The 19322-nt window shown below is 33.4% G+C and overlaps 1 protein-coding gene across 3 annotated transcripts in view; it reads left to right on the forward strand.

Moving 5' to 3' along the window:
* Positions 1-19322, forward strand: part of Tmem135 (transmembrane protein 135) — a 246159-nt gene that overhangs the window by 844 nt on the left and 225993 nt on the right. For all 3 annotated transcript variants that reach the window (XM_004868215.3, XM_087212256.1, XM_087212255.1), the window contains exons 2-3: positions 15265-15392; positions 18185-18277. In XM_004868215.3, the coding sequence (XP_004868272.1) occupies positions 15265-15392; positions 18185-18277 (221 nt within the window). The remainder of the gene's footprint in view (positions 1-15264; positions 15393-18184; positions 18278-19322) is intronic.

The following is a 19322-nucleotide window of genomic DNA, read 5'->3' on the forward strand; positions in this document are numbered from 1 at the left end:
GTTTTCGCAGGTTTATGAAATAGGCTCCTGATTTTAGATTTTTCGTGGTGATTTAAAGAGTGGTTCCAGTCTTTGAATCATTGAAGGTGTTTTAGGAGATCTGATTTATGACATCCAGGTCATTTTATTATACATCTTTACATGTAGGGAATTAATAGAGAATATTCAGAAACATGTATATGTCCTGACTAGAGAACTATTAGAGAAGTTTGTTCTTAAAATGTTCTTGCCAACAGCTTTCCTTCTATAATCTCATCCTTGGTTTAAAGATTTATTACTTTGGTCACTGAACTTCATTGTCTCTTTTTATTGCCTCTAGAGTCTGCATCCTAAGAAGGCAAGGTCTTTCTTTTGTTATTTTGTTTTTGCTTTTTGTTTGGTTGTGTGTGTTGCCTAGAAGTTCCATTCACCATTCAATGGATGGTCAGTTAATTCTTCTTACTGAAATGATAATTTGGACTCTAACATGCCCAAAGGTGTGTTATGACTATATCTGTAATACCACTTTAAAAGTCTGATTAGTTCTTACAGAGATAAAATGGGAGGAGATAGTGACTTCTCTGAGATTACAGGAGCCTCATAGCCCTATGCTATAGAATGGTGCTTCTCAAACTTTAACGTGTATTAGCAGTCCCCTAGGGATCATGTTAAAATGGGGGTTCTGAATCAGGTATGGGGGAGGAGGCAGGGGAGCTGCTTTTCTAATAGACTCCAAGTTAGTGATGTGGCACGAGCCACACTTTAAAGAGTAAAAGTCTAGAGTAGAGGTCAGTATAGACTCATTGGAGTTGAAAATAGCTTCCTTGATTTTCGTTGGCAAATATTCATGCTTATCTTCTTTTCTTCATGTATTGTGGCCAGTCTGTGGTTCTGATTTTGTTGTGTTGGGGATTGAACCCAGGGCCTTGTGCATACTAAGCACGTGTTGTTTAACTGAACTATACCTCCAACCCCAGATTTCTTCTTAATTGTATGTCTATGTACAATGAACTCTGGAAAATTGAGCTGTACAAAAAGACTGTTCCTGGGCTGGGAATGTAGTTTAATGGTAGAGTGCTTGCCTGGAATGTGCAAGGTACTGGGTTTGATCTCCAGCACCACAAACAAAAAGATAACGTTCTTGACCTCAGAGGATTATGAAGTAGAGAAGAAGGGAGTTTATGCTATGTAATTTTTTCCTCAAAATGCATAGCAAATTCATTCATTCATTTATTCAACAAATGTTTGTTGAACGTCTGGTATTTGTTCTATCCCCAGCCTAGACAATTTATTAATTATATTCTATGATAGGAAAGTTCAGGGGAGCAACAGAACATAGATTCTCTCACTTCTGCCAGGTGGAGGGATTAGAAAAGGAGTTGTATTTTACTATTATAAGTTCCAACTAGATTAAATACTTCGTGAGGATAACTTTTCCACCTCATGTGATCTTGCATCTTTTACAGTTGAGTATTTCAAATTTTTGCTATTCTTCAGTGGTTGTGAAATGAAATTAGTAGGAAATTAGTAGCACTTTATTTTAAGTGAAAAGGAAGAGATTAGAAAATGTTAAAGCATATTGAAGTTACTATGGGTAAGCATTATTTCATGATAGTTTTGTTTCAGTTATATGTGTATATGTGGATGGGGCTACTTAGAGCATATAGCAACACTATGGCCTTTGTAAGTGTTGGATGGTTGTTGATTAAACATATATTTCCATGTGTCAGGATACAAGGTGATGGGAAGAGAAAAAGTTGGGCTTTTAAAAGGAATCTGGGATTTACATTTGAATCTCAGCTCTATCATTTACCAGCTGTTTGACTGTGTGTATATTACTTTAACTTTCTCTGTGAGAATGAAATGAAATAAAATAATGTATTAAAAACATATTGAATATTTTCTAGTTCATAGCAGGACCTGAATAATTAAGCATTTTTTTTCTTTCTCCCCTTGCCCAAGTGGCATTTAGGAATAAAGTTCATTGAACGTGGACAGGGAACGATTGATTTGATGATAAGGATGGACATTGATTTCTGTAGTAGATATTTATAGAACGCTTAATTTTAGTGGAAAGGTAATAATGTGAATTGAAGTAAAAATCTACATGTTTTTGTAAGAGAATCAAGGCATAAATTGTCTAAAACCGAAGGTTTTTATATAGAAGTTATGAATAACTTGTTTAATATCTTTAATTCTTTACATATTTTAATTTAATCCTCACACAATTCCAGCTTATTATCCCCATTTCATAGATAAGAAAACTGAAGGTTAAAGAAATTAAGAGACTTATAAGAGTTAGTACTAGTAAGGAAAAAACAGGATTCAGTTCTTTTGTCTGACAAAGTCAGATGAAAATCAGGTAAAAGAAACAAAGAATTTTTTGAGCCAAGGGGTTACAAGTAAGAATAGTGTTTAGCAATATGATGAATCTGGAAGCACTAGGTGGGGTAGATTGGAAAGACTGCTTAGGAATTAGGGCAGTAGAAAGTGGAAAGAGTGAGGGCTCCTGTGAAATTCACCTGGCAGTTTACTACCAGTGTGATCTCAGGGAGATTACTTTATCTCTTTATGTCTTAGACTTTTTGCTTTACAAAAGATAATCATATGTTTTAGGATGTCCTGAGGATTTAAATAGGGTAATATTGTGTAAGAATGGCTGATGACATATAATAGGGCCCTAATAAAGTGGTGCAATCTTACATTAATGCGATCTGTGTCTCCATCTTCTCTTAGAATGGGTAGTTTGCATTCAGTGAGTACACTCTAAATGTCTGAATGAGTGCAGCAGGTATGAACAAATGAATGAGCTCACCAGTAGTGCAGGAGGGAGAAGATACTTTCATGGCTTGCCAGAGAAAATGAAAAGGCAGTCCTAGAGGCATTTCACAGGAAGAATGAATAGAATATTGAGGCATCATGAGGACTTAATGTTTCTAGGATTTCAAGTTTCATTAGTGCACTTAGCATTATTGATAGAAATGGAAGAATTCTGAAGGGAAGCTGGTTTGGGGGAAGATTTTTTTTCTTTTTATCAGGAGTAGTTTTTGGAGTCTACAAGATGGGTCTTATATATCTGCTTTTCATTTGGAATTTATCATGTTTCATACTAACTGGGTTCTTTCCATTCCTGTCATATTTACTCTCTTGTTGTATACATCTGTTCTCATGCTTGTTTTCATCTTGGTATCTGCAATTATAGTACCTTCTACCTAAGCCATTTTGAAGTGTGGCAAATTTTAGAATACCCAGTTGTCCATTTGGGAAGTATGAATTCTATGCTTTCAGATATTTGGGTGCTTTCCCTAAGAACATGTGTCCACTAACTTCAGGTGGTTTTAAGACCACTCTTAATTATCTTTTTCCTAGGTCCTTTGGTTTAGGACTTCCACATTGGGGTGCTAGTATTTATTCTTAACTGAATCAGAAATATATAGAATATTTATACTTTTGGGAAGGAATGATTTGAAAACTTGAGTTTTCATTCACTTTTAGATATGTAGGTCCTTTTTCAGAGTATAAAACTGTTTTCAATATTTCCTCCCTTTGAGCCATATAATTTAACAAATATGTAATTATAATCTAACAAACCTGTTGTAATCTGCCTGTCAGATTATAAAGGATATGTTCATCACCTCTAGGCCTTGAATTAACATTTAAGCTAGAGATGGAATTCCTAGGAATAAAAAACAATTATGGACATTCTGTAGTTATTTGTCAAAGCTTGAAAACCACCAACTCTAAAGAAATAAGTTCAGTGGTATAGAGTCCTGCAGTGGTTTAGCAGGTTTTGTAGAAATAAACAAGATTAGCCATGATCTTGAGGCTTTTTGAGTTTTTTGGCAATAGATATTTATGTTTTTTGTTTGAAAAAATAAAATAAGAAACCCAGCATCACTGAATAATGCAAACTACTGAGAATATGTGGCAGGATTATCTGATGTCTTGAGACCATAGTATGCAAATCTGTGGATATCACTTTTTGATTTTGCTTGAGGCCTGTTTTACCCTTGTAAGGGAGTGGCTGGCTTTATCTCTCTATTCAATAAGTACATAATGATTTTTTACTTGATTTGTTACCCCCTTGGAGATGGAACAAAATCATTTGGTCTTTTTCCTTTCAAATGGGAAATCAAATGATTAGTTTTCCTGTGCATTAATTTGCCATTTTGAGTTTGTTGAACTTATTTTTTTGTACTTCTTGTTATTCTTTGGCTGTTTTCTGTTGAGAACAAAGTACAACTTCCAGCATATCATTTTTTTTCCCATTGAGTTTATTGGTACATTTTAGGTATAAAATACAGTTACATTCATCATTGGGAACTTGTACCTTTACATGAGTGTCTTGGTTCTTATTTTTTTCCCCTTCCCCTGCCCTCCCTTCACCCCCTCCACCCTTCCCTATTTGCAAAGACTTTGTTTCCAGTTTTTTCCTTTTCTCATATTTTTTCTTTTCCCTTCTTTCCCTTCCCCTACCCCTTCCACTTCCCCTGCTCCTTTAGACCTTTTCATCCTATTACACAATATCAATTATACATTTTTAAAATTACAATATCAAGATCTAGGAGACATTACCACAGATTTTACAGAATTTAAAAGGATATAGAAAGCATATTACAAAAATCCATTTTGAAATAAATTTGACAACTTCTAAGAAGTACCTTGGAAGACAAATTAATGAAACTAACTCTGGAGGAAATATAAAATTTGAATAGCACTTATTAAAGAAAGTATATTCCTAGCTTGAAAACCTACCTCTATGACAACAACAGGCTCATATACATTTTAACTGACAAATTATATCTAACATTTAAAGCAGAAAAAAGAAGGAACACTTCTCCCCTCATTTTAGGAAATCAACGTTGTGCTAATCCTAAAACTGGATAAAGATAATAAGAGAAAAAATTATGAACATAGATAGAAATTTGTTTAACAAAACAAAGTATTAGAAGTCAGGTCTGGCAGTAGGTAGAAAGTGGCTTTATTGTAGGGATGGCAGTGTTGGTTCAGCATTGGATGATCCACCCCCAACAGTCATCATTTTAACAGAGGAAAAGAAAAAGCCATATGATCCTGTCACTAGTTGGAGAATAAAATGACACAATTAGGATAGGATTGGCAAGGTAGAAGCAGAATCTTTATAGGTAGATGAACTGATCATCTACAGAGAAAATACTAAGAAATCTCTAGGAGCCCCTAGAACTTGTATATGAATTTAGCAGGATTAGAAAACACAAGGTATATATAAAAATTCAGGTCTGTGTATGCTTGCTATAAATGAAGAATTGGATATTGAAGTTTAAAAGTTATGTAGGAGTACAAAGGACCTAGAAAAGTAAAAAAGAAAAAGAAAAAAAAAAACAGTGTTGGAATGCGTTTAGTACCTAATTTTAAGACTTCTTCTAAAGCTACAGTAATGAAGGGAGTGTTGTTGTAAGAAAGACATATTGATCATTGGAATAAAACAGAGAATCTAGAAATAGAACCACACATTTATGGCCCACTGAGTTTTGAAAGATTATTAAACACATTTTATAGAATAAAAACTCAATTCAAGAGCAGAAGAAAAGATAATGTTTTCAGCAAATGACACTAGAACACCTGGTATCTGTGTATAAAAAAATTAACCTCAACCCTTTATTGCCATACATAAAAATAACTTGAAAGGATCTGTGAACCTAAATAGGAAAGACTAAAGCTATAAAACCTTTAAGAAGAAATTATAAGGGGAAATGTTTATGAATTTAGGGTAGGCAAGAACTTCCTAGGATACGAAAAACATGATGTATAAAAGAAAAAAATTGATAAATGAGATTCCATCAAAATGTAGAACTTTAAATGACATCATTAAGAAAATGAAAAGTAGTCCTTAAACTGACCATATTTACAATGCATATAACCTATGACCAGAATATAAAGGACTCTCACAGCTCATTAATAGACAATCCAGTTAAAAAGTAGACGCAAGAAGATGATAAATAGTACAGCACAAGGAAAGGTGTGCAACACTAGAATCAGAAAAATACTAATCAGTACAAAAATAAGATTGAATTATACACTCATTAGGGAGATGAAGTTAAAAGCTTTTAAAGCCCTGTCATTACTTTTTCTTTTTGTTAGATTCTCCCCCATTGTGTTTAATTTGTTACACCCAACAGATTCATTCTGCTGGGATTCCTGGGATTGTGATCCTCGTTGTCTTTTCCTAGGATATTGTCTAAAATTTTTGGAGTGCTGCTTTGATATTCTTTGATATTCACTAAGGTGCTCTTTTTCATGAAAGTGCCTTATTTCTCCATCAATTTTGAAAGATAGTTTTGCAGAGTACATCAGTCTGGGTTGGAGGCTGTTTTCCTTTAGGGCGCTTGAAATACATCACTCCAAGCTCTTCTTGCCTTGAGGGTTTGCATTGAGAAGTCTGCTGTGCTTCTTATGGGCCTTCCTTTGTATGTGATTTGTTTCTTTTCTCTCACTGCTTGTAGAATTTTCTTCTTCTGTTGGGTTTCTGGAATCCTAACTATTACATGCCTATGTGTAGATTTTTTTTGATCAAGGCTAGTTGGAGTCCTATATGCCTCACTTATCTGTATGTCAAGTTCTTTTCTCCTGCTTGGGAAGTTTTCTGCCATCATTTCTGTGAACAGTTTTTTTTTATGTCATCTGCAATCTCTCCTCTTTCTTCATTGACTCCAATCAGTCTTATATTATTCTTCTTTGCATTGTCTAGCAGGTGCTGGATTGATTTCTCGTGTTCCCTTACAATTTTAAAGCAGTTTTTCTTTTCCTGGTCACTAATTGCAATCTTATCTTCTATATCTGAAATTTTGTCCTCACCTTGGTTCATTCTGCTGCGTAGACTTTCAATAGAGCTTTTAATCTCCTGGAAATCTGTTTGTATCTGTTTTATGGATTCCATTTGTTTCCTATGTTGGGATTCCATCATGTTCCTCAGCTCCTCTATTTTTGTATCTGTGTCCTCTAGATTTATTAATCATTTCTTGCACTATGGGCACAATCTCTACTGTTATCTGAGAACTTATTTCTGATTTCATTTTTTCCAGATCCTCTTTTGTTGCCAGTTCAGGGAGTCCAGGTGGTTGAGTATCAGATTGTTCCATCTCGTTTCCCTTTGGGGTTGCTGTAGGTGATCTGGAAGTCTGTTTTTGAGGCTTATTTACTTTTCTTCTCATTTCCATGGTGTGGGGGGTGCTGCTGCTGGTGCCCACGCGGCTTACCTCCTCTGCCTTGGGAACGGTGGAATGGTGTCCGGGTAGCCTCCTCCTGGGCACTGGGATTGACTCACCTCCTTTGGCCTGGGAGCGGTGGAATGGTGGCTGGGTATCCTCCTCCTGGGCACTGGGATTGGCTTACCTCCTCTGCCCTGGGAGTGGTGGAATGGCGGCCGGGGAGCCTACTTCCGGGCTCTGGGATTGGCTCACCTCCTCTGCCCCAGGAGAGGTGGAATCCAGCATATCACTTTTGATTGAGTGTTGAAGGCTTACTATTGCAGAAAACACTTTCTCTATTCACTTTTTTCTTTTTAGTTTTTTCAACTCACCCTTTTTTGTAGCAGCTATCTCTGAGTATAGTTGGCCAAATCTGATTTATCATCATTTTCTTCTTTAGTTATCATAGATGAGGGATAAAAATTAATAAATACTGGAATATAGTTTCTAAATTTTATGCATCATTACTGATCATGTTTCTGAGTCAGTAGATTTTCATCAAAAAATGTTTGTTTAAAAAAAAGCTTAAAATGGCTTTAAATCCTAGTAGTTTTCAATGCCAGCATTATTTCCTTTTGCAGTCACTAGAAAATTGTCTTCATATCAAAAGGAATGGTCCTCTATTTTATATTTGAAAAATTAATACATTTAGGTGGAGAGACACCCACTTGTTGTAGAGAAAGAGCCATATCCATGCGGATGATCCATGACAATTTTTTACATTAGATTTTCATATCCAACTTTCTAGTTGGTTTAATTGTGGTATAGATTATTTTGAATAAACAGATCTTTTATTTACTATTTAGAATATTATATTCATCATGAATTTTAGGTGCTTAAAAAGTTTTCAGGGAGTTATTTGCTGATGTTGATGAAAAACATTACACAGATGAGACTGAAATTTTGAAGGCAGCTATGCTAACCACTGTACTACCAATGCCGAAACTGAAATTTGTTAATTAGATGGAATAATCCTTGGCTGGTTGGCTGGGATTGTTACCAGGTTCTGGAATTCTGGGGACTCCTAGAGATTCTTTCTAGGTTCTTCTTGTCCTGAACAAAGAATTGGACAAAACAAGCACAAAAGGTAGTGTGGTTTTACATTTATTAAAGGTAGGAAAAGAAACATGCCCTGCAGAGTGAGTGCGGGCCAATTAAAAGTAGGAAAAGAAGTACCTTCTGTACAGGGTGAGAGCAGGTCATTGTGACAGGGAGAGCACAGTGGCCGCAAGCTTAATGCCTGCTGTCTTTTGTATCTTCTATTCCTCAGGCTGACCTCAGATCTAGGATATCCTCTCAAAAATCTGCTTGAGTTCTCTCAAGAAGAATTCAGGGCTTAGGTACAAGCCCTGGATCTCTGTGATTGAGAGGTCACATCCACTTGCCAAGCTAGTTTGTCACGTTTTCAGCTGCCTCAGGAGGAAAGGGAAAACTTAGTGGAAGAGGCCATATTTTAGTGGCATTGAAGGAAAAGTAGAAATTCAGAAAGGTAGAAATAGGGAGTAGATAAGGGAGAGGACTGGCTTGAACAAAGACATACACATAAAATAAGATATGGTATGAATGGGAGAATGGAAGATGGAATTTGCACATTATATTTGTTGGGTTGTAGCCAGTCATTAAAGATTGCCAACAGGGAATGAATGATATGCTTGGAATTAGTTTATAAAGCTTAATCTGGAGTTGTACATAGAACTATTAGATTTGGTGACTCACATATAACGTATAAGGAAGAATCATGTGCAGCTTTAAAATTTTAAATCTTTTTAATGTGTGTCAGGTAGTGCTTTGGAAAAAATATTTTTTTGTGAACTATACTGTATTGCTGTAGTGCATTTGAATTTTAGCTGCTAGTGCAATATATAAGTGGAGAATGGCCAGGAGGCATTGAGAAAGTAGCCCTGCTGTTCTAGAGAGGTCAGGGTGGAAACTTAGGGTTAAATCTCATAAGCATAGATAAAAATTGTATCTGTGGTAGTGGAGTAGGTCAATGGGAAAATAATTTAGAAAGAGAAGGCAGCCCGAGGAATGCTCATATTTGGGATGAAGGTTAAAAAAAAAAAGAATCAGACAGAGGTATGAAGACATTGAAGAAAGAGTGTTGGATTGAGGAGACATTGTTGCAGATGTCTTGAGAAGGGAATTTTGGAAGGTATTGTTAAGAGGGGTGAAGAGCAGAGGCTCGAGTCTTAACTGCCAGTTACTAGCTTTGTGACTTTGAGCAAGGTTCTTAACATTTTGTGGATTTAAGTGTCATTGTCTGTCATATGGGGGGTAAAATACCTATTTCATGTTCTTTAAAAATGCAAGTTAGCCCTTGTTATTTGTCTGCTCCTAACTCTCTGGTAACTGTATAGCTCAATAAAATGTAAAGTTTTTAATCATGGTTGTAGAGCCTTATGTGATTTATTTGCTGCTTGTTTGATTGTATCTCATACCATTTTCCCCTTTGCTTATTTCCCTTGATCCAGATTTAATTACATACTTGTAGTTTTGAATCTTAAGAGTTATGTTATCAAAACCAGGTAGTTCTTGATTTCTGGGAAAAATTTTAAATTGGACAGAAGCCAGATTATTAAAAAATAAGCATTTCTAAGAATTGCATATATGACTTTCCCTTTTTTATGAGTTACAATTTTGAGAAAAACACTTGTGCCTCAGTTTGTGCATAAGATATACAGTAAGTCCCTGACTTAACGAACATTCATGTTGCTAACTCTCACAAGTATGCTATTTTTATAAAGCTGATTTTGTTGGCTTATGAATGAATCCACTTACAAACACTTGTCCCAGAATGGAATTCATTCTTAAGTCAGGGACTTACTATATATATGTGTGTATATATATATATTCTATATATATACTATATATACACACATATATATATATAATGTATATATTGGTTTTATTGATTCAAACCAGATGCTGTGGATTAAAAGGGTGGAGTACAACTATTATTCCATAAATCAATCTAACAAGCTTTGAAAGTGATTGATCTTTTATTCATCAAATATTTATTGAGTACTTACTGGGCACTTAGATGATAATTAGGGATGAGGTGTTAACTGAAGTGACTGTGTGACAAAGAACTAAATACAACTTTTTAAGAAAGACTTGCAAATGTGTTGGAATAATTTCTTTATTACAATTACATTAACGGGTCACAATTATTATTATTTTCTTCCCATAGAGATACCTAATTCTTCTATCATCACTTATTTTTTTTAAAAAAACTTAATTTTAGAAGTGGAAAAAAAGGGACCCTTTGTGTCATTTAACTTCTTTATTTATAAAACCTAAAGAGCATCTAAACAGCGATCTTTCATAGAAATAGTTGTAGAATTAAGATTAAACATCAGATTTCATTATTTTGTATTCTTATCTTGTTGGTTAATTCTATTCCCTATTCACATTTTTCTATAATAATTAATCCTTACTTTCTCATACTTATTCCCTTTTCCCTTATAGGATATGTCCAAAAGCAAGGAGAAAATTAAAATAAGTTTTTATTCAGCATTCACTGATAACTAGTGCACAATATTTGTTCTCTATGTTCATTCCCAATTATTGTTTTGTAGTCTTTTTACTTTATGTATTTTTTCAAAGTTATTAAGTATCTTCTAAAAAGGATAATATAGATAAGTTAATGTATATATTTTAGCTACAGTGGTATGATATATATACAGTGGTATGATATATTTAGCTTTTAGCTAAATATATATGCATGTTTGAAAAATTCGTAAAAATTAATGTGAAATTATTTGATTAAAGCATATGAAGATTACAAAATTTTTCATATAAAATGTTTTTCAGAAGGTGTGTGGTGATGTGTGGTTATGATTTTATACATGAGTGCAAGGACTTTTAAAAATCACTACATGGTTAATTACTGTTATGTTGTTCAGTTGAATTAGTACTTTCTCTTTTTCACTCTATAGTATGTTGTAGTATGCCGAAAAAAATGATAATAAGGTGTTGCACAGTGGGGAAACCAAAGTGGTAATTGCTCTGGTCTTTATCATAGGTTTGGCCTGGCCACCAGACTACCAAGAAGATCAATATTTTAACCACTTTTAAATCCTGGTTTTAAGCTCTAATGATAAGATTCTAGATTATTTCTTCCATTTTGTATCAGATATTCCCTGTTTCTTATAATAGACTGTACAGTTTGTTCTGCTATATTGTAAATATGTAAAATGTATCCACTTTACTGTTATTGGACATTTAGGTTTTTCTTGTATTTATAATTACAGGTAGTATTATGAATGTCTTTTGGTGGCTGAGCATATTCCCAGAGGAGGAATTCCTGGGCCATAGAATAGGTATAGATTTGCTGGGTCATAGAATAGGTCATAGAATTAGTTTAATTAGTTACTATCAGTTTTCCAAAGTAATTGTACAATTTTACACTCACATCAGCTATGTGAGAGAGTTCCAGTTGCTCCTGATTCTCACCGGTATGGTATACTATCTGTCGTTTTTATTTCAGCCAGCCATTCAGGGGTATGTGTAGTGGTATTTGGTTGTGCAGTGTTCTGATTACTAATGGTGCTGAGAACATTTCATATGCCCATTAGCATTGTGAATAAATGGCTTTTTAAAACAAAATTGAACTTTTATTTTGAGATATGCATATGCAGTTGTAAGAAATAATAAAGATTCCATGAATTTTTTAAGTGCAGTTTCTGTCAGTGATACCATCTTGCAAAATAAAGGTACAAGATTACAACAAAAATACTGCCATTGATGCACTCAAGACCTAGAACATTTCCGTTATGGCAAAGATCCTTAATTTTGCCCTTTTATGGACATATGCAGTTTCTTCCTACTCATTAATTTCCCCTTAATCCCTAAACTATTCTTCATTAGAAAAATGTTATATAAGTGGAATTATGTAGTATGTCGTTCTTTGGGATTACCTTTTTTCACTCAGCATAATTCTCTGGAAATTCATCAAGGCTGTTTCATATATCACTAGCTTTTATGTATTTATTTATTTTTGCTTATTTTATCTTATTCTTTTAAAGGAGCACTTTTAATTAGTATGTTTATAATACATAATAAATGCATTTGTGGGGTAATTGGTACGTATACGTATAGCAGCTTCTTTTTTTTTTTTTTTTTGGTACTGGGAATCAAACTCGGGACCTTGTGCTTGCGAGGCAGGCACTGGAACCACTGAGCTAAATCTCTGGCCCTATAGCAGCTTCTTTTTTATTTCCTCCTTCTCTTCCCTCCCTTCCGTCTTCTCCCATTTCCAAATCCCTTCCCATCTCCACAAAGTCTCTCTCTTTCCTACCTTCTACATTGTTTTACTCCTTAAGTTATTTATATTTTGGTTTCACTTATAAGAAAAACCATGTGATATTTATGCTTGTGTATCTGATTTATTTCACTTAGCATTATGGTCTCAAGGGGCATTGACTCAAACTTACCCTTCTTTGTGGCCGAGAATCACTACATGTGTACATATATTATCTTTACTCATCTGTGTGTATAAATTATCTTTACTCATCTGTTGGTGGGCATATAGGCTACTTCCTAATTTAGCTATTATGAGTTGTACTGCTATAAACATGGGGATGTATGTATTACTGTAATATTATGTCTTTAACTTTTTCAGGAAGATACGTACACAGAAGAGGTATAGCTAGGTCAAATGGAATTTCTATTTTTGTTTTTTTGAGGAATTTCTATACTATTTTCATAACAGTTCAACTAGTTTACATTTCCACCACCAGTGTAGAAGGGTTTCATTTTTCACATATCTGTTACATTCCAAATCCTGAAGATAGTAGGAACTAATGGGATAAGTGACTGAAGACCAGGGAGGAATTAAAAATGATAGCATCTTATTCCCGATTGGGTGGATATGTTGTTGCACTTGAAGTAGGGAACACAGAAGTAAAATCATATTTGGGAAATACAGTGAGTTGTACTTTGGACGTATGATTCTTTTGGTGTTTATAGAACATCTGGGTTGACATGCCCGATAGACATTTGAAGTATGAATTTAGTATTTGGGGATCAGATGATGGATGATGTTATCGAAGAGGGTGCTTTTAGAATAAGTAGAGCTATGATGGCAAATTGCTAAAAAAGGAATAGGATTTAAAAATATAGTAGAATGAAAAGAGTGCACTGTCACACAAACCATAGAAACTTCTGTCCTCAGACTTCTGCCTATCAGGATCTATCTCAGAAAATTCAGATATGTCCTCCATCACTGCCTGCCCTTTCCCATCTCACTTTAGCCATTTCCTTCTATGTGTTTCCATAGCAGTTTCTTCTTTTGGTAGTTTAGCATTCACCACATTGCCATATTGTACTTTCTTATTTGTGTTTATCCCTTATCAAGATTATTTCTTCCTTGCCAGGCATGGTGGCTCTCAGGGCACTCCCAGCACTCAGAGAGGCTGAGCTAGGAGTTCAAGGCCAGCCTGGACTGCATAATGAGTTCAGGAACAGCCTGAACTACACAGTGGAGACCCTGTCTCAAAAAACTAAAGATTTTATCTTCCTTGAAGCCAAAGATTAGGTATTATTCGTCATTGTTTTTCCTCTGTATGACAGTTGAATTGAAATAAGAGGTGGTCATTTTCAGAGGCTTTAAAGTGGAGTGAGAAGAACTTAGACAAGGCTCTTAGATTTGATTACTGAGGTTTTAGGGAAATTACTATCTATTGAAAGATGGGGAGTTAATGGAGAGTTTTATAGCCTTGCTTTTCTTGTCAGTTTTGAAGTTTCTTATACAGTGGTCCCTTGGTTCAAGAACTTAATGCTTTCCATGAGTGGTCGCAGAATTTGTTTCAGATTTGTGGAAAGCATTAAGTTTGTGAACCAAGGTACCAATGTACCTTCTTCATTCTCTAATTATGTTATTCTAACCTTTACTCCTTTCATAACTGTTTCATCATGGTGGAAAATCTTCTTTCCCATGACCTGTAAGGATTCCACTGTTCATCCAAATTGAGATCATATCCCCTTTTCCATGAAACTTCTAACCCTATAATAACCTCAGTGGGCTAAACTTCCACGACACTATGTATTGTTATTAATATTTAATTATTCTTAACTATCTGGACCCATATCTTGAGAATATTAGTTTTCTATTTTATTTTTTATACTATTAAGTGTGCTCAATAAGTAATTAGATATCATGTCTTGATTTTTATGTACTATTAATTAAATTATGTCAGAACTTCCTAGGTTTTGTTTTAGTCTAGATGTTCACCTTTTAAATTTAATTGTAACTTTAATCTAGATGTCCACAAAAATGTTTTTCAATTGAAATTCAAAAGCTGTCGTGGACTGATTTAGGTTGATTTTTTTTTTTTAAGTAAAAAATTCCTGGCATAGAGTTTTGTAATCTATTATCTAGGAACTTGTACCTGTTTCAGTATAGCACATGCTACTTACCTGTACTACTACTACTACTACTACCACTACTATTATTATTATTAATTATTAATTTTTTTTTTATTTAGATTTTTTTTCCTTCTTATGGGGTCCATAAGGCTAGAAATCATTAATTCTGTTTGTTACTTTTGTATTCTTAGTGTTTTTGGTTTGTTTTGTTTTTTGGTCTCACAGTAGTCATGTTTGAATAATTGAAATTAAAAAATTTTTTTTTTTGGTTTTTATCACTGAGATTCTCCAATAATGAATAGTAGGCTGATAAAATCTGTGATGTAGTTTTGTTATAGTATCCATTTTTATTTGAATTATAATTGTTTTTTCCATTTAAAAGCATGTTTCATTTTTCAGTTTAAAACTTTTTAAGGCATTACAAATACAAAGTTACAAAATACAAAACTACAGTGTGGTCATATGATGAGTAAGCTCCACATTATCTTCTTCCTTACTTATTTTAGCCTCAGTAAATTGAAGTGCCTTATTTTCTGTCCTGGAAATTATATTTTTATACAGGAGCCAGTAAAATGTCATAGTTTTTATTTTTATTTTGCAATATATGCTTTTATTCAGTAGTTTCCATGTAAGAGCTAAATTAAGTGGGAACATTTGATTGAATTAAACAGAAAAGCCTTTTTCTTTCCAGATTGCAGCAATTCTCCGGAAACGAAAAATTGACTATTATTTATACAAACTACTCCCTGAGATCCTACAATCTGCTTCATTTCTGACTGCTAATGGGGCCTTCTATATTGCTTTCTTTTGCCTTCTCAGGTTGGTACTCATAATCACCATTAAAAAACTTAATACATTAAATAAATCATTAAAGAAATTAATACAGATTTCTTTGTTAAAGTGGAAACAAATAGATTTTTACATAATTGTTGTGGAGGTCACTGCCACTATTTCTATTTTAAATCTATGAAATGACATTTATCCCAAAATTTATAAAAACAGGGCTGTGGGCCCCTGTGGCTCAAGATGTAATATAAATTTCAAATTATTGATATGATTATATAGCAAAACTACTTTAATGTATCATATATTTTTCTGAGGCCTGCTGTATTTCAAGAGTTGTTGGTAAAGATTTCTTGCTTTTCAATTGTATAGATTAGAAATTCAAAACAACTCTATGACAGAGAGCTATGTGCAGTGAACAGAACGCAGAAGGACTATAAAGTGCATTTATTTATGTATCAAACAAATACAATTAGTAGTATATCCTACTATTGGAACATTTAGTTCTGATTCAATCTTGTATTCATTACCTATACACTTGCCTTTACACATTGTAAGTGAAGATAGAATTCAGTCTTTGGAGTGCTGTGAGAAACCTAACATATTTATTATATACTTACTTTTTGTCTTTTTTCCACTGGTTGTTGAAAATAACTTTTAAATAGCATCAAATTAAAATATTCATTTCACATTATCTTCATAGTTGTTGTCTAAAGTAATTCTATATACAGTATTTAAACTACATTTAAACATGTAATTAAAAATATATTTTATATACTTTTCTGCTGAGAGTATTAATATTTATAAGCTTATGATATCTAAAAAATAGCTGATCAGGTTCTGTATGGTTGAGCATATCATGTAATGAAGTTTACTTGAAAATTTGGAAGTGACTATCATGTCATCTCTAGAAAGTTTCTAAGACATATTAAAACTCTAAAAATATGTTTACAAATAATATGGTTTTTAAAAAATTGTGCTAAATATAAATTGCTATTGTGTAGCATATTTCTTTATGTTCTATGAACCTGTTTGTTAATTGTGGAAGCATAAAATATTGAAAATTAGGCAATTTCAGTGTCTTCCTATTACTGATTCAATGAGTCCTTTTCCTTTATTTTACATTCAACCTAAAATGTACCAATAAAAGGATATACAAAAAAAAAAAAAAAGATATAGAGACACCAAAGAATTGGAAGGGCACATTAGACAACATCTTATTTTCTATTTAAAATATCCAGTAATGTTTTCAATTCTCTTCAATGTATTTCATAATTTTTCCAAACAGGGGTGAGTTGGAGGCAACCATGTGGAAATACCATGAAAATGTAATCGAGACCATAGCCTTTCTATCAAGTATCTCTTTATTCCAAGGAATGAGTTAAATTTACTTTAAAAGAAAACCAAGACATAAAACACCTTTTTATTCTAGTCTTAAAGCCTAACTCTGCACTTAAAAATAAAGAAGAGGGGGACATCTATGATTTTCCCCTTTTGTAAAATAAAGAAGCCATTATTTTGATAAAACAAGTGAAAAATGAAAAATGATCACTTCTCACATATTCATTTTTGGCTTTCCAGCCCCCAACTAAAGCTTACGTCTGGTCCAAATATCTGTCAAAAGTTAGAGCACTACTCTTTCCAAGTAGTTTACTGTGAAATGAAACAAAGTAAAAACAAATTATTATTGTGAGAAATATTCATCAACTGGAAAAGAATTCAGTTTCAAAAAAGGCAACCCTATATTCATCAACTGGAAAAGAATTCAGTTTCAAAAAAGACAACCCTGGATGAAAACTTTGAGGGGTGATTTGTAGTATTTGATTTGTGTTGGAGGCAGTTCACATTAAGATGACCTCAAATGCTGAAAGGTGCATGTCTTCATTCTTTTTTTTAATTTTAAATGTTGAGAATATATTGAGGCTTAAAGAGGTTTTATCAGATATATCAACCTTGGGGATACAGGACTCTTATTTTCCTAAAACAAAGGTTTACTTGGAATAAAAGCAATGTTGGAAACTGAAAAAAAAAATGTGTTCTTTTTTTGAGGGAAAACTGTCTCGTCTTCACAGGCAGAAAATATCCACAATATTTTTTCTAATTGTTTTAAATCTAAATTTCAATTAAAAAGATCATTTCATCTCTAATTCTCGCTTCCTCCCTTCCTTTCTTCTTTCTCCTGTCATGCCTCATTTAGCAATTGACCAACTTTGTCCAGATAATTTTTTATAATTTTTACATGCCGTTTCTCTTTTTGTCAGGAACATATTATTTAGAAATGAAGAAAAATTTATTTTCCCCCATTACCAGAGATTGAACTCAGGACCTTGAGCTTGCCACTGAGCTTCATTCCTGGCCCTGAAAAAAAAATCTTAACATCTGCAATTCATTTTTCTTTATAAAATTCAACCAGCTAATAATCATTATAATATTGCGGTACTCTCCAGGTTTCTGCTTTCAAGTAATATATTCTACTAAATGAAAAATGATGCACACTTAAAACTAAAATACTAAATACTTAAGTTAAATACTGTAAGAAAAAGTCACCAAGGGTTGTAGAAGCAAAGAAGGAAAAATATTTGTTGAATAGCAGGTGTTAAAAATAATAATAATAATAAAGTAATAAATGTAATAACAGCTAGTACTTTCTGAATTCTTACAATGTGCCCTGGATGGTACTGGTGGGAGAGAGATGAATTTGGTTTGGGCACATTGAATTTAAGGCGGGACATTTGGATAGAGGATGGTCTGAGAAGGATACTTCTGTTTGTAATAACTGAAATGGCTAACTAGGAATTTCACATAAAAATTCCAAATTTGAATTTCAGGAAGATCCTTGGAAGATTCTACTCATGGACTCCTGGCTTTGGTGCCGCTTTACCAGCATCTTACATAGCCATTCTAATTGAAAGGAAAAGCAGGTAAAATTTTACATGTCCACATATTTAATAGAACTGGTTACCTGTCCCTCACTGAAACTAGACTTTTTTTGTGTGTGTTTTGGCATATCACTTATTGCAGTATAAAAATGAGAAATATTTCCAGACATTTTTTCATTTCTGCAGATATTTACTTAAAATTTTTACAGAATTAGTTGTATTTATTAAATCTAAAAATATAAAGATATTAGAAAGCAGCATTACTTATTAACTTCTATTTACTGAAAAATTAGAGGGTTCTATGATACTGCTGACAAGAAAATTAGTAGTAATTTTATATTACCATCTAAATCTGTACTTTGCTTCAGGCCTATTGTCTGTTATACTGATTATTATTTTTGAGCCATCTTGTTATTAAAAAAAATTTTACTATGATCAAGCTGAAATTTTCCATGTGAACATGACTTCTACAGAATGTTGTAAAATTATGTAAACTGTTCAGTTAGATAAACAATTGAAGTCGAATCTTTTGCATGAGAAAATTTGTGATCCAATGAATGATTATTTTTATTGTTGAGAAATTATCTACCTTTGTCCCAGAGATTCAAAATGGAGTAATGTATTGAAACTTTAGTTTATAAAAGTGCCATAATAGTTATGGGCCTCCTAAGAAGAGTATGAATAAGTCATATGAGGTACCCTAGTTAAACTATTTGAAGCCATTCTTAATGTATTCTTATAAGTACTGCATAATCTTATCTAAATTTTCTCTGTTGGATTTATCATGATACTTTTGGATTATTGAATTACTGAATTCAAAGACCTGGTAGATGTTATAACCTCTGTACAATCAAGTTAATAATGTGACAAACATAGTTTTTTCCATCTGAGAAGACAGTACAGCATGGTAGATAAATGTGGATCCAGGAGCTGTACCTGCTGGTTTGAAGCTTGCCTATGTCACTCACTGTGTCACCTATGTGGTTTATTGCTTACCTGAAAAGTGGAAATAGTAATGATATTATTTTTCAGATAATTGAATTAATATATGTAAAAAAATATGGAACAGTGCCTGGCCCATAGTAAT

The sequence above is a fragment of the Heterocephalus glaber genome, unplaced genomic scaffold (assembly GCF_053883595.1).
Source record: "Heterocephalus glaber isolate CG9 unplaced genomic scaffold, H.glaber_assembly_v1.0 deba00001429, whole genome shotgun sequence".
Classification (NCBI taxonomy): Eukaryota; Metazoa; Chordata; class Mammalia; order Rodentia; family Bathyergidae; genus Heterocephalus; species Heterocephalus glaber.